At 31.7% G+C, this 16,687-nt stretch overlaps 3 protein-coding genes across 3 annotated transcripts; 1 reads left to right on the top strand and 2 right to left on the bottom strand.

Annotated features, from left to right (window-relative positions):
* Nucleotides 1-806: 806 nt before the first annotated feature.
* LOC123914786 (auxin-binding protein ABP19a-like) lies at nucleotides 807-1,915 on the bottom strand. The gene is made up of 2 exons (XM_045965959.1): nucleotides 1,777-1,915; nucleotides 807-1,114 (listed from the first exon to the last, which is right to left on the bottom strand). Exons 1-2 carry the CDS (start codon nucleotides 1,913-1,915, stop codon nucleotides 807-809), a joined length of 447 nt encoding a protein of 148 aa, XP_045821915.1.
* A 3,004-nt stretch (nucleotides 1,916-4,919) lies between these two features.
* On the top strand, nucleotides 4,920-8,886 carry LOC123917577 (TATA box-binding protein-associated factor RNA polymerase I subunit B-like). The gene is made up of 5 exons (XM_045969337.1): nucleotides 4,920-5,133; nucleotides 6,194-6,732; nucleotides 6,819-7,511; nucleotides 7,609-7,742; nucleotides 8,276-8,886. Exons 2-5 carry the CDS (start codon nucleotides 6,261-6,263, stop codon nucleotides 8,720-8,722), a joined length of 1,746 nt encoding a protein of 581 aa, XP_045825293.1. The 5' UTR covers nucleotides 4,920-5,133; nucleotides 6,194-6,260; the 3' UTR covers nucleotides 8,723-8,886.
* A 2,696-nt stretch (nucleotides 8,887-11,582) lies between these two features.
* LOC123917575 (cytochrome P450 84A1-like) lies at nucleotides 11,583-16,476 on the bottom strand. Its single transcript, XM_045969336.1, has 3 exons — nucleotides 15,429-16,476; nucleotides 12,219-12,471; nucleotides 11,583-12,122 (listed from the first exon to the last, which is right to left on the bottom strand). Exons 1-3 carry the CDS (start codon nucleotides 16,359-16,361, stop codon nucleotides 11,755-11,757), a joined length of 1,554 nt encoding a protein of 517 aa, XP_045825292.1. The 5' UTR covers nucleotides 16,362-16,476; the 3' UTR covers nucleotides 11,583-11,754.
* Nucleotides 16,477-16,687: the final 211 nt, after the last annotated feature.

Below are 16,687 nucleotides of genomic sequence, written 5' to 3'. Positions count from 1 at the left end.
ATTTTGTTTGCTTTTTTGTTTTTTTTTCTCAATGATTTATATGGTCCTGATTTAATACAAAGGATTTGGTGAGATTGGGTTAACGAGGTCATCAAATCATGTCATGTCTTAATAATGGCCTCCTTGTTGAACATGTACATTTTAGAAATGCATCAATTCTTTGTTGGAGCAGAATATTTTGGTTTGGACAAACGATCATTTTGGTCGCCGGAAGTATATTTTGCTATTCCATTTGTTTTTTAATGTATCAAAATTGCAATTAAGTTGATTAGTATCTTTTTTATTAGTTATTTTGGTCCTCAAATATATTTTTAGGTAGTCTTTTTTATTCTCAAATGTGTTTTTCGTTCGTCAATTTAGTCCAAAAAATTACTAACAAAAGAGACACATGTATTTATAATTTTGTTGCATTCTAGGACCAATAGAACAACAGATTTTGTTAAAATCTCTCTAATAACTTTTCATTCTTCAAATAGATTTCTTTGTCATTTGTCAATATCATAATAGTCTAAGTCTATTTTAAAATTTAGTTTTAATAATTAATAAATAAAGTTATTTTAACACACGCGAACGCACGCGCGCGCACACACACACGAGTGCATGCACGCACGCACATACACACACTAAGTAAAAAAGTTTGGTGTCCTTAAAATTTTGATGTCCTGTGTGGTCGCTACTCTCGAACACTCTCCAGAATCCTCTTGAGAGGTTCGAAGATGAAAAAAAAAGGTTTGAGAGGGGAAGCATCATTAAAAAAACAGAAAATTCCATTATTTTATGTGGATTTGTTGTAACTTGGATGCCTCTTAAATTAATGTCAGAAGAGTAGTCTTTGCAATTATTGAAGTTGGCAAGTTACTTTTTCCGAATAGTATATAATCAAGAAACTGAAAGGTAAGAGTTGAGCTACTAGATGCAACAAAAGCAATAGCAATAGCAGTTTCGGCACCAGAATTAATTAGAAAATGCATTTGGCCTTTCGGAAACACAAAAACATCACCCACCTTAATGTCTTTGACATAAGATTTTTCAGTTGTCACGAATCCAGCTGTGACTTTTCCTTGAACCATCATTAGCAACTCCGATTCATCCGGATGAACATGCATTGCAACACCTGAACATTAAAAGGCTTTGTTTTTATCCCAGGTTCAAAACCTGAAAACGCAAAATCCTCCGCTGATAATATTTCTTGTGGTTTGCATTCATAGCCTGAAGGGGTGTTTATGTGTGTTTCTGCCACACATATATCATTGGCATATGATGAAAAAGAAGGATTTTTTGAGGTATATAGAAGAACCGCAATGAGTAGAATAATGTGCTTAATCATCTTCATCTTAATAAATTGCATGTATTTGTTATTGTTGTGTGAATTATGATTCCATATGTGGTTACTTATATACTAGTCCCTCTGCTCACATGTGTTATCTTTGAGTTTGTGATTTTTTTTTTTCTTTTTTTATCTATGACATTTGCAATGATAACAAATAACGCGGTTTCATAAATAAAATTAATTAATCTATATAGACTAATTCATGTTTGTTTGTGAGTAAATGTTACTCCATTGATAAATCCTGTTACTCCATCGATAAATCCTATATGATAACACGTTTTCTTGTATTGATATAAAAATTAGTTTTTGCTATAATCCATTACTTGGTGTTGGGTTATCATTAAGTTTGCTTGTGAGTAATGTTAAATGCTAAAATTAGTCTATGCTATATATTTTGGAAAAACAAAAACATCATCAACCTTAATATCTTTCACGTAAGCTTTTACTTGTGACAAATCCAGCAGTAACTTTACCTTGAACCATCATTAGCAATTCAGATTCATCAGGATGAACATGCATTGGAATGGTTCCATTCAAGAGGGTTCCGTAGGGTACGGTGTTCGAAGGAGCGACTGCACAGGGCATCAAAATTTTAGGGCACCAATTTTTTTATACTTAATTAATGTGTGTGTGTGCATGCACTCGTGTGTGCGCGTGTGTGCATCTGCATGTGTTAAAATAGATTGAGACTCTTATGATCTTGACAATGAAATCAATTTGAAAAATGAAAAGTTATCAAAGAGATTTTAACAATTGATAATATAATATTTAACTTTTCTTTCACATTATATATTTATAATTATATGACTTATAAAAAAAATGACGTACCAAAATTATAACTTGCATAGGCCACCCAAAATCTCAGGGACAGCCCTGGTTCCATTTATAACTTGCATAATATTTTGTGTTCTCAGGTTTTGTACATGCAGAAACAACAAACCCTTTTAATGTTAAGTTAACCGTAGTGTCACCGGATAAATTACGAGGTCTCGATGATCTTGGTCACTCTGCAGCAAAAGTAGACATAGGTAGACCATTGAGACCTCGTAATTTATCCGTAGACACTACTGTTAACTTAACATTTTGTCTCTCCAGGTACAAAACCTGATAACACAAAATCCTCCACTGATAATGTTTCTTGTGGTTTGCATTCATAGCTTGAAGGGGTGTTTATGTTTGTTTCTGCTACACATATATCATTGGCATATGAAAAAGAAGGATTTGAGGTATATAGAAAAACAATGAAAAGAACAATGTGCTTCATCATATTCATATCTTTGTAAATTGTATTTGGAGATTTCTTTTTGCCATCCTACTCATTCAGGCGCACGCCTTACGAATTTATCAAAATATCTCCGTTCCCACTTAAAAATTTACACGTGTACTTACGCAAAACTCATCATAACCATCGAAAAAACGTTAATGGAGAGGTGTTTACGGTGGTAGGAACACGCCGGCCTCTATCATGGAGAGGTGTTCACGGTGACAGGAACACGCAGAACTCATCATAACCACGAGAAAAAGATTTCTCATAGCTAAACGAATCACCGACAAATCTGCACAGTTATACGAGGAGGACGAAAAATATTGTGATCTCCAATGACGGTTGTTCATGTGTTGTGAAAACTTTTTCCAACAAAGGTATCGTTAATTTTTGGATGTCACAAACATGATAAAGATGAGTTCTTGTAGTGGATTGGATTGGCTTGTTCGTGGGAGGTTTTGTGGGATGAATGGAAATATCCAATGTTCGATGTGGGGTATTCTCATCGCAATGAGTTGCCATGGTTAAAAATTAAAAGTGCTACCGTATGGTTTTGGTTGAAAATAGATGGCAGAGAAGAAACTCATACGCAAGCAATGAGGAAGATGAAGAGTATAGATTCAGGGCGGTGGGGGTGTTAAGCGTATAAATTTTTAGTGGAAACAAAATATACATATGTAAAATTTTGATTGGGAACGGCAAGAACATGACTTAGACACTGTACATCTGTAACTAAGTTTTGTCCTATTTTTAATTGTATAATAATAAAAATTATAAAATAAATTGATATTTTGAAAATATTCATCAAGACAAATGTACCAATATTTTATATATTAATATTTATTTTTACTTATTAATAAAAAAATATGGTTAAAGCAAGGGTAAATAGTGTTATACCCCCTGCAAAATAGACGAGTTTTGCGTTACACCCTACAAAATATTTTTTTGAGATTACCCCTGCAATGTCAAGATTCTTTGCGTTACCCCCTGGCTCAACAAGTGGGCATATGACATGGAAGAATCTTGACGTGGCATGACACGTGGAAATTAATTTATTTTTTATTTATTTTTAATTGCCAACTTATTAATTAATGTGGGTATTTAATTAAAAAAATGAAGAAAAAAAAAACTTAAAAGTTGTTATATTTTTATGAACTTACTTAAAAGAAAGTTTTGTTATTTTTTTTTTTTTACTAAAAGTTGTTATTATGTATAAAAAAAATTCTTATATATATAATAACTAATAATAGAGTAATAAAAAAAAATGAAGATGAAAAAAAAACTAATAATAATAATAGTAACCAAAAAACTAATAATAATAATAATAATAATAACTAATCATAATAGAGTAATAAAAAAAAAACTGCAATCACATAGTAACGTAAGAACAATCGCTTTGCCCTAACCCCCAAATTGAAATTGAAAACGAAGAACAATCGCTGCATATGAACGAAACGAAAACGAAGATGAAACCGACGAACAATCGCTTTACCTCCTCACGTCACGGACTCAGTTTTGTTCTTCTTCGTCTTCACAGTTTCGTTCTTCTTCTTCGTCGTTTCTTTCTTCGAGTTCATCATTTCCTTCTTCTTAGTGTTCGTCAGTTTCATCTTCGTTTTCGTTCCGTTCATATGCAGCGATTGTTCTTCATTTTCAATCTCAATTTGGGGGTTAGGGCAAAACGATTGTTCTTGTGTTACTATGTGATTGCAGTTTTTTTTGTTACTCTATTATTATTAGTTATTATTATTAGTTTTTTGGTTACTATTATTATTATTAGTTTTTTTTTCATCTTTGTTTTTTTTTTTTTTACTCTATTATTAGTTATTATACATATATATAAGAAATTTTTTTTATATATAATAACAACTTTTAGTAAAAAAAAAAATAACAAAACTTTCTTTTAAGTAAGTTCATAAAAATATAATAACTTTTAAGTTTTTTTTTTCATTTTTTTAATTAAAAACCCACATTAATTAATGAGTTGTCAATTAAAAATAAATAAAAAATAAATTAATTTCCACATGTCATGCCACGTCAAGATTTTTCCATGTCATATGCCCACTTGTTGAACCAGAGGGGTAACGCAAAGAATCTTGACATTGTAGGGGTAATCTCAAAAAAATATTTTGCAGGGGATAACGCAAAACTCGCCTATTTTGCAGGGGTATAACACTATTTACCCTTAAAGCAATATGTGTCGAGTAATAATAATTATTAATTAGAGATAGAGTTTTTTTTTTTTTACTAAATAATTAGAGATAGAGTATGGTAAAAAAAAAAGTTAATTTTTTTTTATAAGAGGTAAAACAGCTTTTTGTGTACATATGTCAAACAAAAAAAGTTGAAGAGTAGTAGTTTCCTTCCTCGACACGTTTATTCTCAAAAAAAAGCGCTCTGCAACCCCTTCCATACAAACTCCGACCGAAAGCTCAAGTTTTTAGGGAGTCACAAAAGCCAACTCCGTAAGACGGTGATCCATCTTCTCCGCACCACCTACCGGAGCTAGCGCCGCCGAGTTGCCACATAAGGAAGAAAGGTTTGTTATTTTCATAATAATAGGGTTTTTTTGGGTTAATATCCTTTTTATCCCGTAAAATAGGAAAAATTCGGTTTTGGACCTATAAAAAATATGCATTGAAAAAAAAAAATTAAAATCTAGATTTCTAAGGTTTCAAGAAAAATAATTCTAAATTCTCATTCTTAAACATTTGCCTAAAACAAATCTTCATATTCTATAAGTTAGGATTTGTTTGGTAAAATTAAGCTATAAGTTAGCTTATGGTTGAAAAGTTAGGTGATAGTTGTTAACCCATAGCTTATGAATGAAAAGCTAGTAAAATGCAAGTTTGACAAATCTAGCTGTTGTAAATATAAAATGACATAAAAGTATATGATTAGTGGTAGTTATTATAGTTTTTTTTTTTTATGTAAAGATGGAATAAAATGTAAAAAGCTAACATTTACTCGAAATAACATCTCAAAAAACGCTATAATTTAATTAGAGAAGCTTGTTACCAAACACGTTTCATTTTTATCAAACAAGCTTATAAGCTAAGTCCAAACAAGCTTATAAGCTAAGTCCAATAAGCTAGCTTATTGGACTTACCAAACATACACTTAGCCAACATGAGAATAATGAATTACTGTAAAATTTAGTTTTAGTTTTAATTTAGTATTTAGTTTTAATGTTTTTATTTTAAATGATAAATGGTAGAATAACCACATGGATAATGATATATTAGAAGAAGAAAATTGCAGTCAGCTTGTGTGCATATTCTGATGATGTGGACTATATGAGGGATAGTGTTTATTAATAGGGACCAAAACAGGATTTGCCTATTTTACATAAACCAAAAGGAGTATTAACCCTAGTTTTTTTATTCTTGGACTTTTTACTGTTAATTATGTTTTCTATTTTCATCTAGTTCAATTCACTTCAGTATGATACATTAGCAAACTCTTTTAGTGCTTTTATTTTGTTACATATAAACTTTTACTTGGCCTTTTATATTTATTCTTTGCTTTTGTTTTTTTATGGTAATTTTTACTTTTTTGTTTGTTAACACATTAATCTGACTATTAATCTACATATGCAGGCTTGAAGAATACTGAAAACTAAAAGTATAAGCAAAGGTTTTGCTTCTGCTTGAATGCTACCTTGCTATGGAGGATGTCCTTACACTGACTTGCCAATCTTGTAACTATGAGGATGAAGTTGTGGAATTGGATGGCTTTTACTACTGCAGGAGCTGCGGACAGCAGAATCTTGATGTTGTCGACACTGGTGCCGAAGATGGAGAAGGGATCGGAGTCGGCGGTATCTACTTGGCCAAGCACAAACGCCGTGTATATGCTTCTTCTGAGGCAATTAATGTGCCATTCTCGACACCCAAAGATTTTGGCTCGAAAGGTGTAAAATTTGACGTCTACATCAAGGAAATAAGGTTGCGGTACATTATGGGGTTGCAGATAATGATGGAGCTTCAATGTGAAGCACTGGTGAAGGAGTTTAAGGTTACTCCTTTAATATGTGGCTTGGTTGGACCAATTTGGTTGAGACTTGTCTCCAAGACTGGTGTTTTCGACGATGATTGGGCAGATAAAAAATTTCACGACTCTCACTTGCAGAAAGAAGGTAGTAACAAATCTCGAATCTCCTTTGCAGAAAGAGTTTCAAGTGTATCTTGTAATTTCTGAAGTTTATTTCTTTCTTGTTCTCAGGAGAATCAGAAGGCAAAAACAAATTAGGACCTCACCATATATTTAGGTCTTTAAAGAATAGGATTCCTCTAGTGTGTACTATTGTTGTTTCATATTTAGCATGTCACATTGCCAGGGAAGCAATCATGCCATCAGACATGATTAAGTGGGCACGCGAAGGAAAACTTCCATATTTTTCTGCTTTTGTCGAAGTCGAAAGGAAAATGGGACACCCAACAATTGCATGTCCTATCAGTTCAAGTTATATGTTCAGGCCTCAGCGAGCTCTTTCAGTACATAAACTAGAGTCACATGCTTCATCCCTTGCTCAATTTATAGGCTTGCAGTTACCTCCCGTGAACTTTTATGCATTAGCTTATCGTTATCTTAAAAAGTTATCTCTTCCTGTTGAAAAGATTCTTCCGTACGCATGCCGCATTTATGAATGGTCGATGTCTCCAGATTTATGGTTATCCTTATCCAAGGATTATTTTGGGCTACCTACTCATGTTTCTGTTGTATCGGTTTTGGTAGTAGCAATAAGGATTTTGTATAACATTAATGGTTATGGAGTGTGGGAGAAAAGTTTATCTTATAATGACAGTGCCAAAGATTCAACTAAAGATCCAAAAGAACATAAACAACGCGAATTGGATTGTACCGGGCTTCTCCAACACCTTCAAGGAATATATATCGAGATTGCAGACACCCATGGTAAAATTGTTTACTTACATTATTATCTCGTCGAACCTATGCTGTGTGAGCTTATATTCTCTAGCAATAACATAACTTTTTTTCCTTCTTTTTCTAGAGTATTCCAAGAACTTACCTACATATCTCAAATATTGTAAGGATGTTGTGTTTGCTGGATTAGAACCATCTTATGGGAGTCATGAAGAAGAAAATATGATGGAAAACCTATGGAAACATTATCAAAATGAAGAGGTAATTGAATTCTTGAATGAATTATTCCATATGCATGAACATACATTTATAATTAGAATATCTTAGAATTACTTTCAACTTCTTTCTAGTCTTTCTTGGTGTGTGTCGATAGAGAAGTTTGATTATCTTGCTGATCTAGATTTTCCGAATGAAACTTGAAAAAGTAAATCGATTACATCACCATTTCTTGAACGACATTAAACTTCAAGAAGAAGTAACATGGATGTTGAAATATTTTGTATGGGCTCATTTTCTGAAAATGTCGAATAGGTTGAAAATGAGTGGATTTCAAACATATAAGTACAACTTTTGTTTTGATAATGTTTATTATGAAAACATAGGTTGAAAATTTTCCTATCCATCATCTCTCAATTTATGTTGAACATATTTTATTAAATTAAAGTTTAACTCAAGTCTATCTGCTATGTTATGTCTATTTATGTGAGTTCCTTTTGTTGGCGACTACATTATGAAGAATGATCGCCAAAAATAAATTTTCATCGGTGTTAACCTCCTTTTGTTCCCCTTTTCAGAATACTAAACCATCTGAACCAGGAAAGCAACACAATACTTCTTTTAACCGACGGCTTATGACAAACTCTCATGATGATAATTTCTACGAGAGTTTGTCAGAAACCATCGGAAAATTGAAATTGGATATGGAGGAAAATAGATTTTGTTACATAGCACCTAGTGTTAAGCAGAAACAACTGGATTATGTTCACTATATAAGAAAGAAGGATAAAGGTGGTCTGTCCTATGTTGCTCATGCTGATTATTACATTTTGCTTCGAGCTTTTGCTAGAATTGCATATGATGATGACATTCGGATTTTGCATATTGGTGTTTTGAACCTTGAAAGAAGACTTGCTTGGTTGGAGAAACGGATTGGTCAATGCTTGCATTTGAAACCTTCCAATGTTTCTTGTCAGTTTTGTAGTGTTAGGGCCACTGATAATGGATCAGGTGATGGATCTTAACTATCCAACTTGAATATAAGTTATTTTTTCCTTTATTTTTGAGGTGTTTTCCTTGGTAGTTTAATTTAACTACTATGAAATAGAATTGAGAAAGATTATATACTTTATCTTCATTTTCTTTTAATTTCCAATAATTCATATAAGAAAAACATTGAGAATAACAACATAGAATGACTATTATGCCCCAAAAGTTTTGGGGGATAAACAATCGTACATACATGCCACCTCCCTCCATGCCAACCACCATGTTTTTTGAACCTCCTCATGTGGTTGAAGTTGACACTGTTCTTAGGTGCATTGAATTGTTCCCTAAAGGGCCATTGTGTGGTAGAGATGGTTTGCGTTCCCAACACTTATTAGATGCACTATGTGGAGAAGGTTCTGTTGTGGCAAAAGACCTTTTGGGTGTTATCACTCTGGTGGTTAACTTATGGTTTGGAGGAAGATGCCCAATGAGTTTGTCAGAGTTTGTAGATTTCGCACCCTTGACACCGTTATTAAAGTCTAATGGTGTGGGATGCACTTTTGTCATGCTCAAAGGAGAACTAGATGATTCCGATAGTGAGATCTAATACAGTTACAGTGGTGATAGGCTTCATGTACGGTGCTTCACGGTGAGGAAGGTACGTGCAAGTCACGATAGCACTAACGCTTAAGTTGGTATGTAATCAAGGAGGAGTGAAAGTGGAAAGTGATTGAATTGTGTATTTTGGCTTGCGTGAGAAGCCTCTACGAAGGAGTGGATTTGAGTTGGATCTTGAGCGCTTGGGCCACAGTATTGGGCCTTGGCCTATTCCAGAACAACCCTCTTGCAGTATGTACTATTTGGCAGCGTCTGATATCCAAGGTTGCTAGGAAAACAATTCTATTTTTCTATAAAATCTCTAAAAACTAATCTCTAAATTATTGAATATCAAAATCACTATTTTTTTTAATCTGTAACAAACAGACCCTCAATTTTTTATTTGATTTTTAAAATATTTTTACTTTTCTAGCTCAACAATAAAAGAGGAGTGCTATTATGAGAAAACATCATCATAGAGAGTATTATTATGTTATCAACATACTTTTCTAATTAAATCATGTGGATTTTGAGCTTGTTTGTTCCAGATTTTTGGATTTTTCATGGAAAAAACGATTTCAATATCTGATAAGTTGAATATCCTCTATGCACAAATTTGGGTAGGATCACAAATAGGCGACAAAGTTCTTAAGGTTTGAAGTTGAACCTAGGATGTCTGGCTAAATTGGAACAAACTCTTATCATTTCATTTAAATACTTTTGGGTTAAAAAAAAAATTCAAATGAAAAGTTATAGTTTTTCTTGAAGTTCATTTTTTTACAATTGATTTTTTTAACTGTGTATTATATATTTTTCTACACTAATTTGGTTCAACAGATGAGAGGGGAGAAATTGTAATGAAGGGGAGGAGAAAAGAGGACGAGGGTAATCAGATATTTTAGTTAAATATATGTTTGGTTTTAATAAAGAAATGAGAGGCGATGAAAAATATTTTATAGGAGAGGTATTTTAAAACCAATTTATTTTTTTACCCTTAAAATCTTATAACACATATTTTAAAATCAATCGTTAGTTGGTTCAGTGGTGATTGACGATGAACTTGGTAGGGAGGATCGCGATTCGATCTCCCGCAACTACGATCGGGAGGGGGTTGAAACCACTTGATGTCAGAACTGACCCCCGGACCAGATTAAACTGGTGGCGAAAACCAAAAAAAAATTATTTTAAAAACATATTGTGTTTTTGAATCTCGACCCTCTACATATATAATACAATGTCTTGCTAGCCGAGATAAAGTCACTCGACATTCCTCTTTATTATATTATTACTACAAAACACGTGAAAAAAACAATTGAAAAATTTGATGATGACATGATGTACCTACTACCACAACAAAAACAAATATCACACAAAGAAATTATGTAGGCTCCTACTTACCAAGAAACTCACTACTACTCCAATAAAAAGCCACCAACAGTACGTCCAACACACTTGCACATTTGGGGGATGTATAGTGTAGTGTGGCATTAGTGCACAGCTATGAATACACTCGGCCACTAAAACCACAACCAGATTCAAACAAAACATGTTGGCAGCAATATTAATATAGAAGATCCTAATTCTATCTGAGAGAAGATCCCAAATAAAGTAAAGTGACGATAACGAAAGAGAATTTTTTTTCTGTAAATCAAAGGTATCATTCGCGCGTAACTGTGAAGAATAATCACTTTGAGGTAACTGATATTCATTTAAGGGGTTGACCTCTTCTAACAAATATGTTTTTCCATACACACCGGCCAGTGATCAAACTTAGAATCTAATAGTTAAGGGGCTTAAATATCTACCACTTATACTACACTATGTTGGTAGGGTAGCAACAACACAACATGCAGATATGGTAGCAACCCGGCAAATAGCCTTCAAAATCTCAATTAGGATAATTTTGGGTTTTAAAATAAAATTGAGGTAGTTTGGTCATTGTAATTTATAAAACAAATACTTGTTCAAAAATTTATAAAACAAATATTTTAAAATTGAGTATTCTTCGCACGCAACTCCATTATATATATATATATTGCATTAACCATATATTCTCTGCACGTAACTGTAAAGATTATTGACTATTTCCTCGAGCTGCATGCCCAAGCCAAGAATTGAACACAATACCTTATCTAAGCTAGAAGAAATTCACACCATCTCAATCTCATCTAAGTGTTTTTGGGTAATCCCAAATACGCCATATACTTATATAAAATGTAACCGAAATTACGACTTATATACTATAGATTGTTCACTAACATTTTTTTCATTTAGAAAATATCATAGAAAAAAATCATGTGACTGAAATTACGACTTCTACTTTAAATTATAAAAAAAAATAAACCATATTTGATAAATACCATTCGCCACATTTTCTTAGAGTCTAAAATAATCCAACATATTCAAATTTGATACTCCAATTACATTATTTTTTATCTGAAAAAAATCCTGAAAACAGCTACAAAACAAATCAAAGAGAACAATTGAGACGATAACTAGGTACCGCAACAAGCTGAACAGCTCTAGGAGCAGTGAGACCAAACACATCATTCATATCAAGTTCACTTGGTTTCATTCCATTAGGTAACTCCCATTTGAAACAATGAAGCACATTAGCTATGGTCATTTCCACAGCATATAGTCCAAGTTGCATTCCTGGACATGATCTTCTTCCCGATCCAAATGGAATGAATTCGAAGTTACTTCCTTTGAAATCCGGCATACCATCGTTCAAGAATCGCGATGGGTTAAATTTCTCTGGCTCGTCCCATGCACTTTTGTCACGTCCAATTGCCCACGCGTTTATCCAAACACGTGTTGATTTTGGGACAAAATAACCTACGATAGAAGCATTTGAGTGATGAAAAAAGTTTGTGTTAGACCGCGCTAACAAAATAACAACTAATAATATTTATTATTTAAAAAAAGATTTACCTGCGATATTAGTATCTTCCGCTGTCTCATGGAGGAGTAAGGGAATTGGAGGGTGGAGTCGCAATGTTTCTTTGATGACACATTTGAGATACGTCAATTTTTCTAGATCGGTTTCGCTGAATCTCCGATCTAAACCTATAACGTCGGTGAGCTCTTGTTGAACCTTTTGAAGATCTTTTGGGCTTTTCATGAGTTCTGCCAATGCCCATTCTATCACTGATGCTACTGTCTCAGTTCCACCAAACATCACATCCTATAGGTTGAGTTTTTTTATTTCCCTTTATTAATGAAGTTATAAAACTATAAAGAAAATGAAAATAAATTTAAATGATGGAAATGGTTAAAGCTTGTCCTAATAGTTTTGTGAAGATATAAGTGTTTTAATTTGCATTTCATGTTGTTAGTATATATGCATTTATACATTTCAAACCTAAGTGATTGTTCAATCAAGATTAGACGGTATAAAAAAATAATGTATAATTCAAATATCTGAATTTGAATCTTCTACTTGTTCTTTGATTGAATAAAGAGGTTGAGTCCAATTGATGGTAACTTAACTATTGATGAAAAATATATCTTTGATTCGTGCAATATACAATATTAATGTAGCGGTACATATAAAATAATAAAAAATTAAATGAGATCTCAGACTCAAACACAAAGTGTACATCAGATTGTATAGGTAGAATAAGTACAATCCCATAACAACCAAAAATGTGTTAAACAAAATCAGCTAAAAAGGTCTAAAAAACTTATTTAAAGTATTCAAGTCTCTTATCACTAATTGTGTGTTTGATATCAATGATACGAGATTAGTTGAACTTAAGTGATAGAATAGCTTGTTCCATTTTAGTCACGTTGGAGAAAATATAAGTTTATGCTACTTGTGTCTAAAACACTCACTATGATACCATACTCCTATATTGGACCTTTTGTACATTCCAACAGTCCATTTAATAAAGTTGTGTTTGTCAAAAACTCATCACAACATATTTGACTAGCAAATAATGAATTTAAATATTAGGATATTGTTAACAAGTGTCTCCGGGGTATTCTTTAAACATTACATTTAAACGAAATTTTTTATTCAAAAAATTAAAAACTACAATTGTCAATGCATTGACTTTACGTATTCCCATAAAAATTCTATAAAAAAAAATTACTATTTAAGGTTTTAAATAGTATTCCAGAAATATTCATTAGTATTTGTCTAAATATTATACTCTAGTTTTTTATTGCCTTATCTTGATGAATCAAAGAGAAAAAATCAAAAAATGTTACCGTATCTTGACCTCTACATGCACTCTAACATCCATTGCTCTGCTTTTTCTTTCTTTATTTAGAAGACAAAATTTTAAAGTTTATGACAGATAATTTTTAAATTAAAAGTTTATAGGACTGTTTAGTACTGGTAATGTTTATTTCTCACGGGTTTATAATATTTTCATTGGATTATTGATAAGTTAGTTTAGTTTGTAGCGGTTATAATTTATAAACTAACTTATTTGTGTTCCCAAAAAAAGTTATAGGTCAAAAGTTTATACCTTATCATTTTATTTCTCTCAATTTTTAACTATGTTATAGTAGTATTAATTAAATATATGTTTCTCTCAAAAGTTTCACTTTTGTCTTAAAAATATATCCGTTAGCTAAAAAGGTCTTTTTCATCAATTTTTATAAAAAAAGAACGTGAGTTTTTGTTGATTGAAAACATTCAACACAAGTCAATTCAATCAACAAAAATTAACATTTTTTTATAAAAATTGACAGAAATGACCTTTTTGGAGATGTCTTTAAGGGACTAAAGCGAAACTTTTTTTTCTTTAAGAGACCAATATAAAACCAAAAATATTTTTAAGAGATCAAAATACTAATTAAACCTTAATTTTATCAATTACTACAAATAGCTTGCTAATCCATTACAAGTTCATATGTTATAAATTTTCTTAATAGTCACTATTTTACATGATAGAGAGTCTAAATCTACGTCTATTCTTCTTTTCTTTTCTTTTTTAAGTAGCCTAATAGCTAGATTTTTTTTTTGTTACTCCCGGTAGCTAGATGTGTCTATTATTATATTTTTTATTTTATTTTTTGACTCAATATTTTTTATTTTATAAATCGAACAAATAGATTGAAATGCAAAAATTTAAATATTGTTTACCTAATAAAAATCATTTCAATTAAAACTTTTTATTGGAAATAGAAATTTAAAAATTTTAACTTGCTGTATTTTTTACATATTTAACATAATTGAAGAAAATTAGGTTTTAATTAAAAATATCCTATAATCAAAAAGAAAATCTTGTAATTAAAAATGTATTTAAAACATGTTAAATTTTAATTTTTTTTCTATTTTTGGTTTTTGGTGGAGTTAATATTTTTTCTATAAAAGTCAAACATTAATTATTGTGGTATAAAAAGATAGTGAATAAATTAAGAGGTTAATTGAATTGAGTCAAAAAATTATTCTGTTATTTTTTTATGAGTATAAAAAAAAAAGATGATTGCATAAATGTATAAAACAATAAATTAAGTCGAACAATTTGTCAAGATGATGTTGTATAAAAAGAAAATGATTGCATAAATGCATAAAACAATAAATTAAGTCAAAAAAATTGTCAAAATAATAAATTCAGTCAAACAAGTGTAAAATACAATGTGTATTATATGCTCGTGTTTAAATATAATAATTTTTAAAAAAGTAAAATAAAATTGGTAAATGGTGTTGGATCCAAAAATCAAATAAGCAAAAGCAAGAACGACCCTGCAACAAATAATTAATTGCAATTTTGGTCTCTATTTTTATTATTTTGCAGATTTGGTTCATTTATTTTAAAATTTGACAATTTTGGTTCTCTCATTATATTTTTTTAACTAAAAATTAGTGATGAGACACATTTTATTAAATGACTTTGATATATGTTAATCTGATATGATAAAAAAAATATCAAGGTCTCTGGTCCTCTTTCGTATCAAAAAGAAAAATATCAATATTGGTGAAGTTATAAGAAATATTTTTAAAAAAAGTTCATCAAAAACATGTTATATCACTATTTTTTTATATATATAATGGAGGGACTAAGTCCCAAAAAAGAATATATCACTATATTTTAAACCAAATATTTTATGAAAAACAAACAAACAAGGGACGAGTTTTGTAAAATAATGAAAATAGGGAGAATAAAAAAAATATTAAGGATTACTTACCATGATAAGAGCTTTGATATTATCTCTAGTAAGCTTAAGCCCCGATTGTGAAATTTCCGCAGCAGCACCATCTCTTTCATCAAGGAAATCCATTAGTTCATCAACCATATCAACATCTGCTTCATTCTCAATATCTTTATTCTTCAAGTTGTTTTTCTTTGTGACATGATCATCAATAATCTCGTCAATAAACACATCAAGTGCTTTTCTTGCACTAGCCAATCTTTTGTTGAAATCTTGTCCATTAAACCAACCCAACCATGGAATAAATTCAGCAATGTCGAAAGCTCCAAAAAGTTTAGAAAATTCTTGCAAAATTCCCATGAATTCCTCTTGTCCTTTGTTTAGATTGGATCCAAACGCGGCCTTAAAGGTAATGCTCCGTGTAAGAGAGAAAATTAGTTCACCTAAATTAACAGGCGAGCCGACTTTAGAAGAAACTGTTTGAATCATTGTCTCGACTTCCTCTCTTACAGAAGCCCATGATTCAGCCCGTTTACGGCTGAATAATTTCATGACACAGATCTTACGCATTTGTCTCCAAAATGGCCCGTAATTTGCAAACGCCATGTCAGCCCGATCATAGGTTAAATATGTGATTGCAATGTTAGCGGGCCGATTTGCAAAAACACTATCTTGAGTCTGAAGGACTTCGCGGGCCATTTCTGGTGTCGAAATGGCCACAATGTGAATGGCACCCATTTGAAGGTGGCAAAATCCACCAAACTTCTCGGCGAGTTGGGCGAGACCACGGTGGGTTAGCTGGTCCATCATCAACATGTTCCCAATGATGGGTAGTCCCTTTGGGCCTGGTGGGTATGGGAGTTTTTTTCTCTGAAGGACAAGGGAGAAGAGAACAAAAGTTGTGAGAGAGATGAGAAGAAAAATAAGAGTTGAAGGTTCAACATATTGAAGAACGAACTCCATTGGCATTGTGGCGTGTGGGTAGAATGAAATATTATTGATGGGGAGTGTTTATAAGGATCGAATAACGGCTTATTGATTGTTGGTATTAATATTAAGATTTTATGATTTCTTTCCATTTAGATGTTTGATATTTTTATTTAGAAAAAATAGATTTGGTATTTCTCCTTCAAAAACGTTTATTATCTTTTTAGGAATAACACAATGGGAAGTTGAACCTTATTTCTTTGTAAATAGTTTTTCTTTTTAGTTTCATTTTTTCTTTCTTTTTAACTTCCTTACCAAAAAAAACCTCAATAACCAGTAACTGCAATTCCAAATAAATACTTTTTATT

The sequence above is a fragment of the Trifolium pratense genome, linkage group LG3, assembly GCF_020283565.1.
Source record: "Trifolium pratense cultivar HEN17-A07 linkage group LG3, ARS_RC_1.1, whole genome shotgun sequence".
Classification (NCBI taxonomy): Eukaryota; Viridiplantae; Streptophyta; class Magnoliopsida; order Fabales; family Fabaceae; genus Trifolium; species Trifolium pratense.
The sequence above is the reverse complement of the archived record's forward strand: the minus strand, read 5'-3'. Positions and strand labels throughout refer to the sequence as shown.

Excerpts from the sequence above, each read along its gene's own strand:
- LOC123914786 (XM_045965959.1), bottom strand. The coding sequence starts at position 1,915 with ATGCCCTGTGCAGTCGCTCCTTCGAACACCGTACCCTACGGAACCCTC. Across the intron at positions 1,115-1,776 it reads TACTGCTGGATTTGTCACAA|GTGTTGCAATGCATGTTCAT; the intron begins GTAAAAGCTTAC and ends TTTAATGTTCAG.
- LOC123917575 (XM_045969336.1), bottom strand. The coding sequence starts at position 16,361 with ATGCCAATGGAGTTCGTTCTTCAATATGTTGAACCTTCAACTCTTATT. Across the intron at positions 12,472-15,428 it reads ATATCAAAGCTCTTATCATG|GATGTGATGTTTGGTGGAAC; the intron begins GTAAGTAATCCT and ends CTCAACCTATAG. Across the intron at positions 12,123-12,218 it reads GGAAGATACTAATATCGCAG|GTTATTTTGTCCCAAAATCA; the intron begins GTAAATCTTTTT and ends CTTCTATCGTAG.
- LOC123917577 (XM_045969337.1), top strand. The coding sequence starts at position 6,261 with ATGGAGGATGTCCTTACACTGACTTGCCAATCTTGTAACTATGAGGAT. Across the intron at positions 6,733-6,818 it reads CTCTCACTTGCAGAAAGAAG|GAGAATCAGAAGGCAAAAAC; the intron begins GTAGTAACAAAT and ends TCTTGTTCTCAG. Across the intron at positions 7,743-8,275 it reads AACATTATCAAAATGAAGAG|AATACTAAACCATCTGAACC; the intron begins GTAATTGAATTC and ends TCCCCTTTTCAG.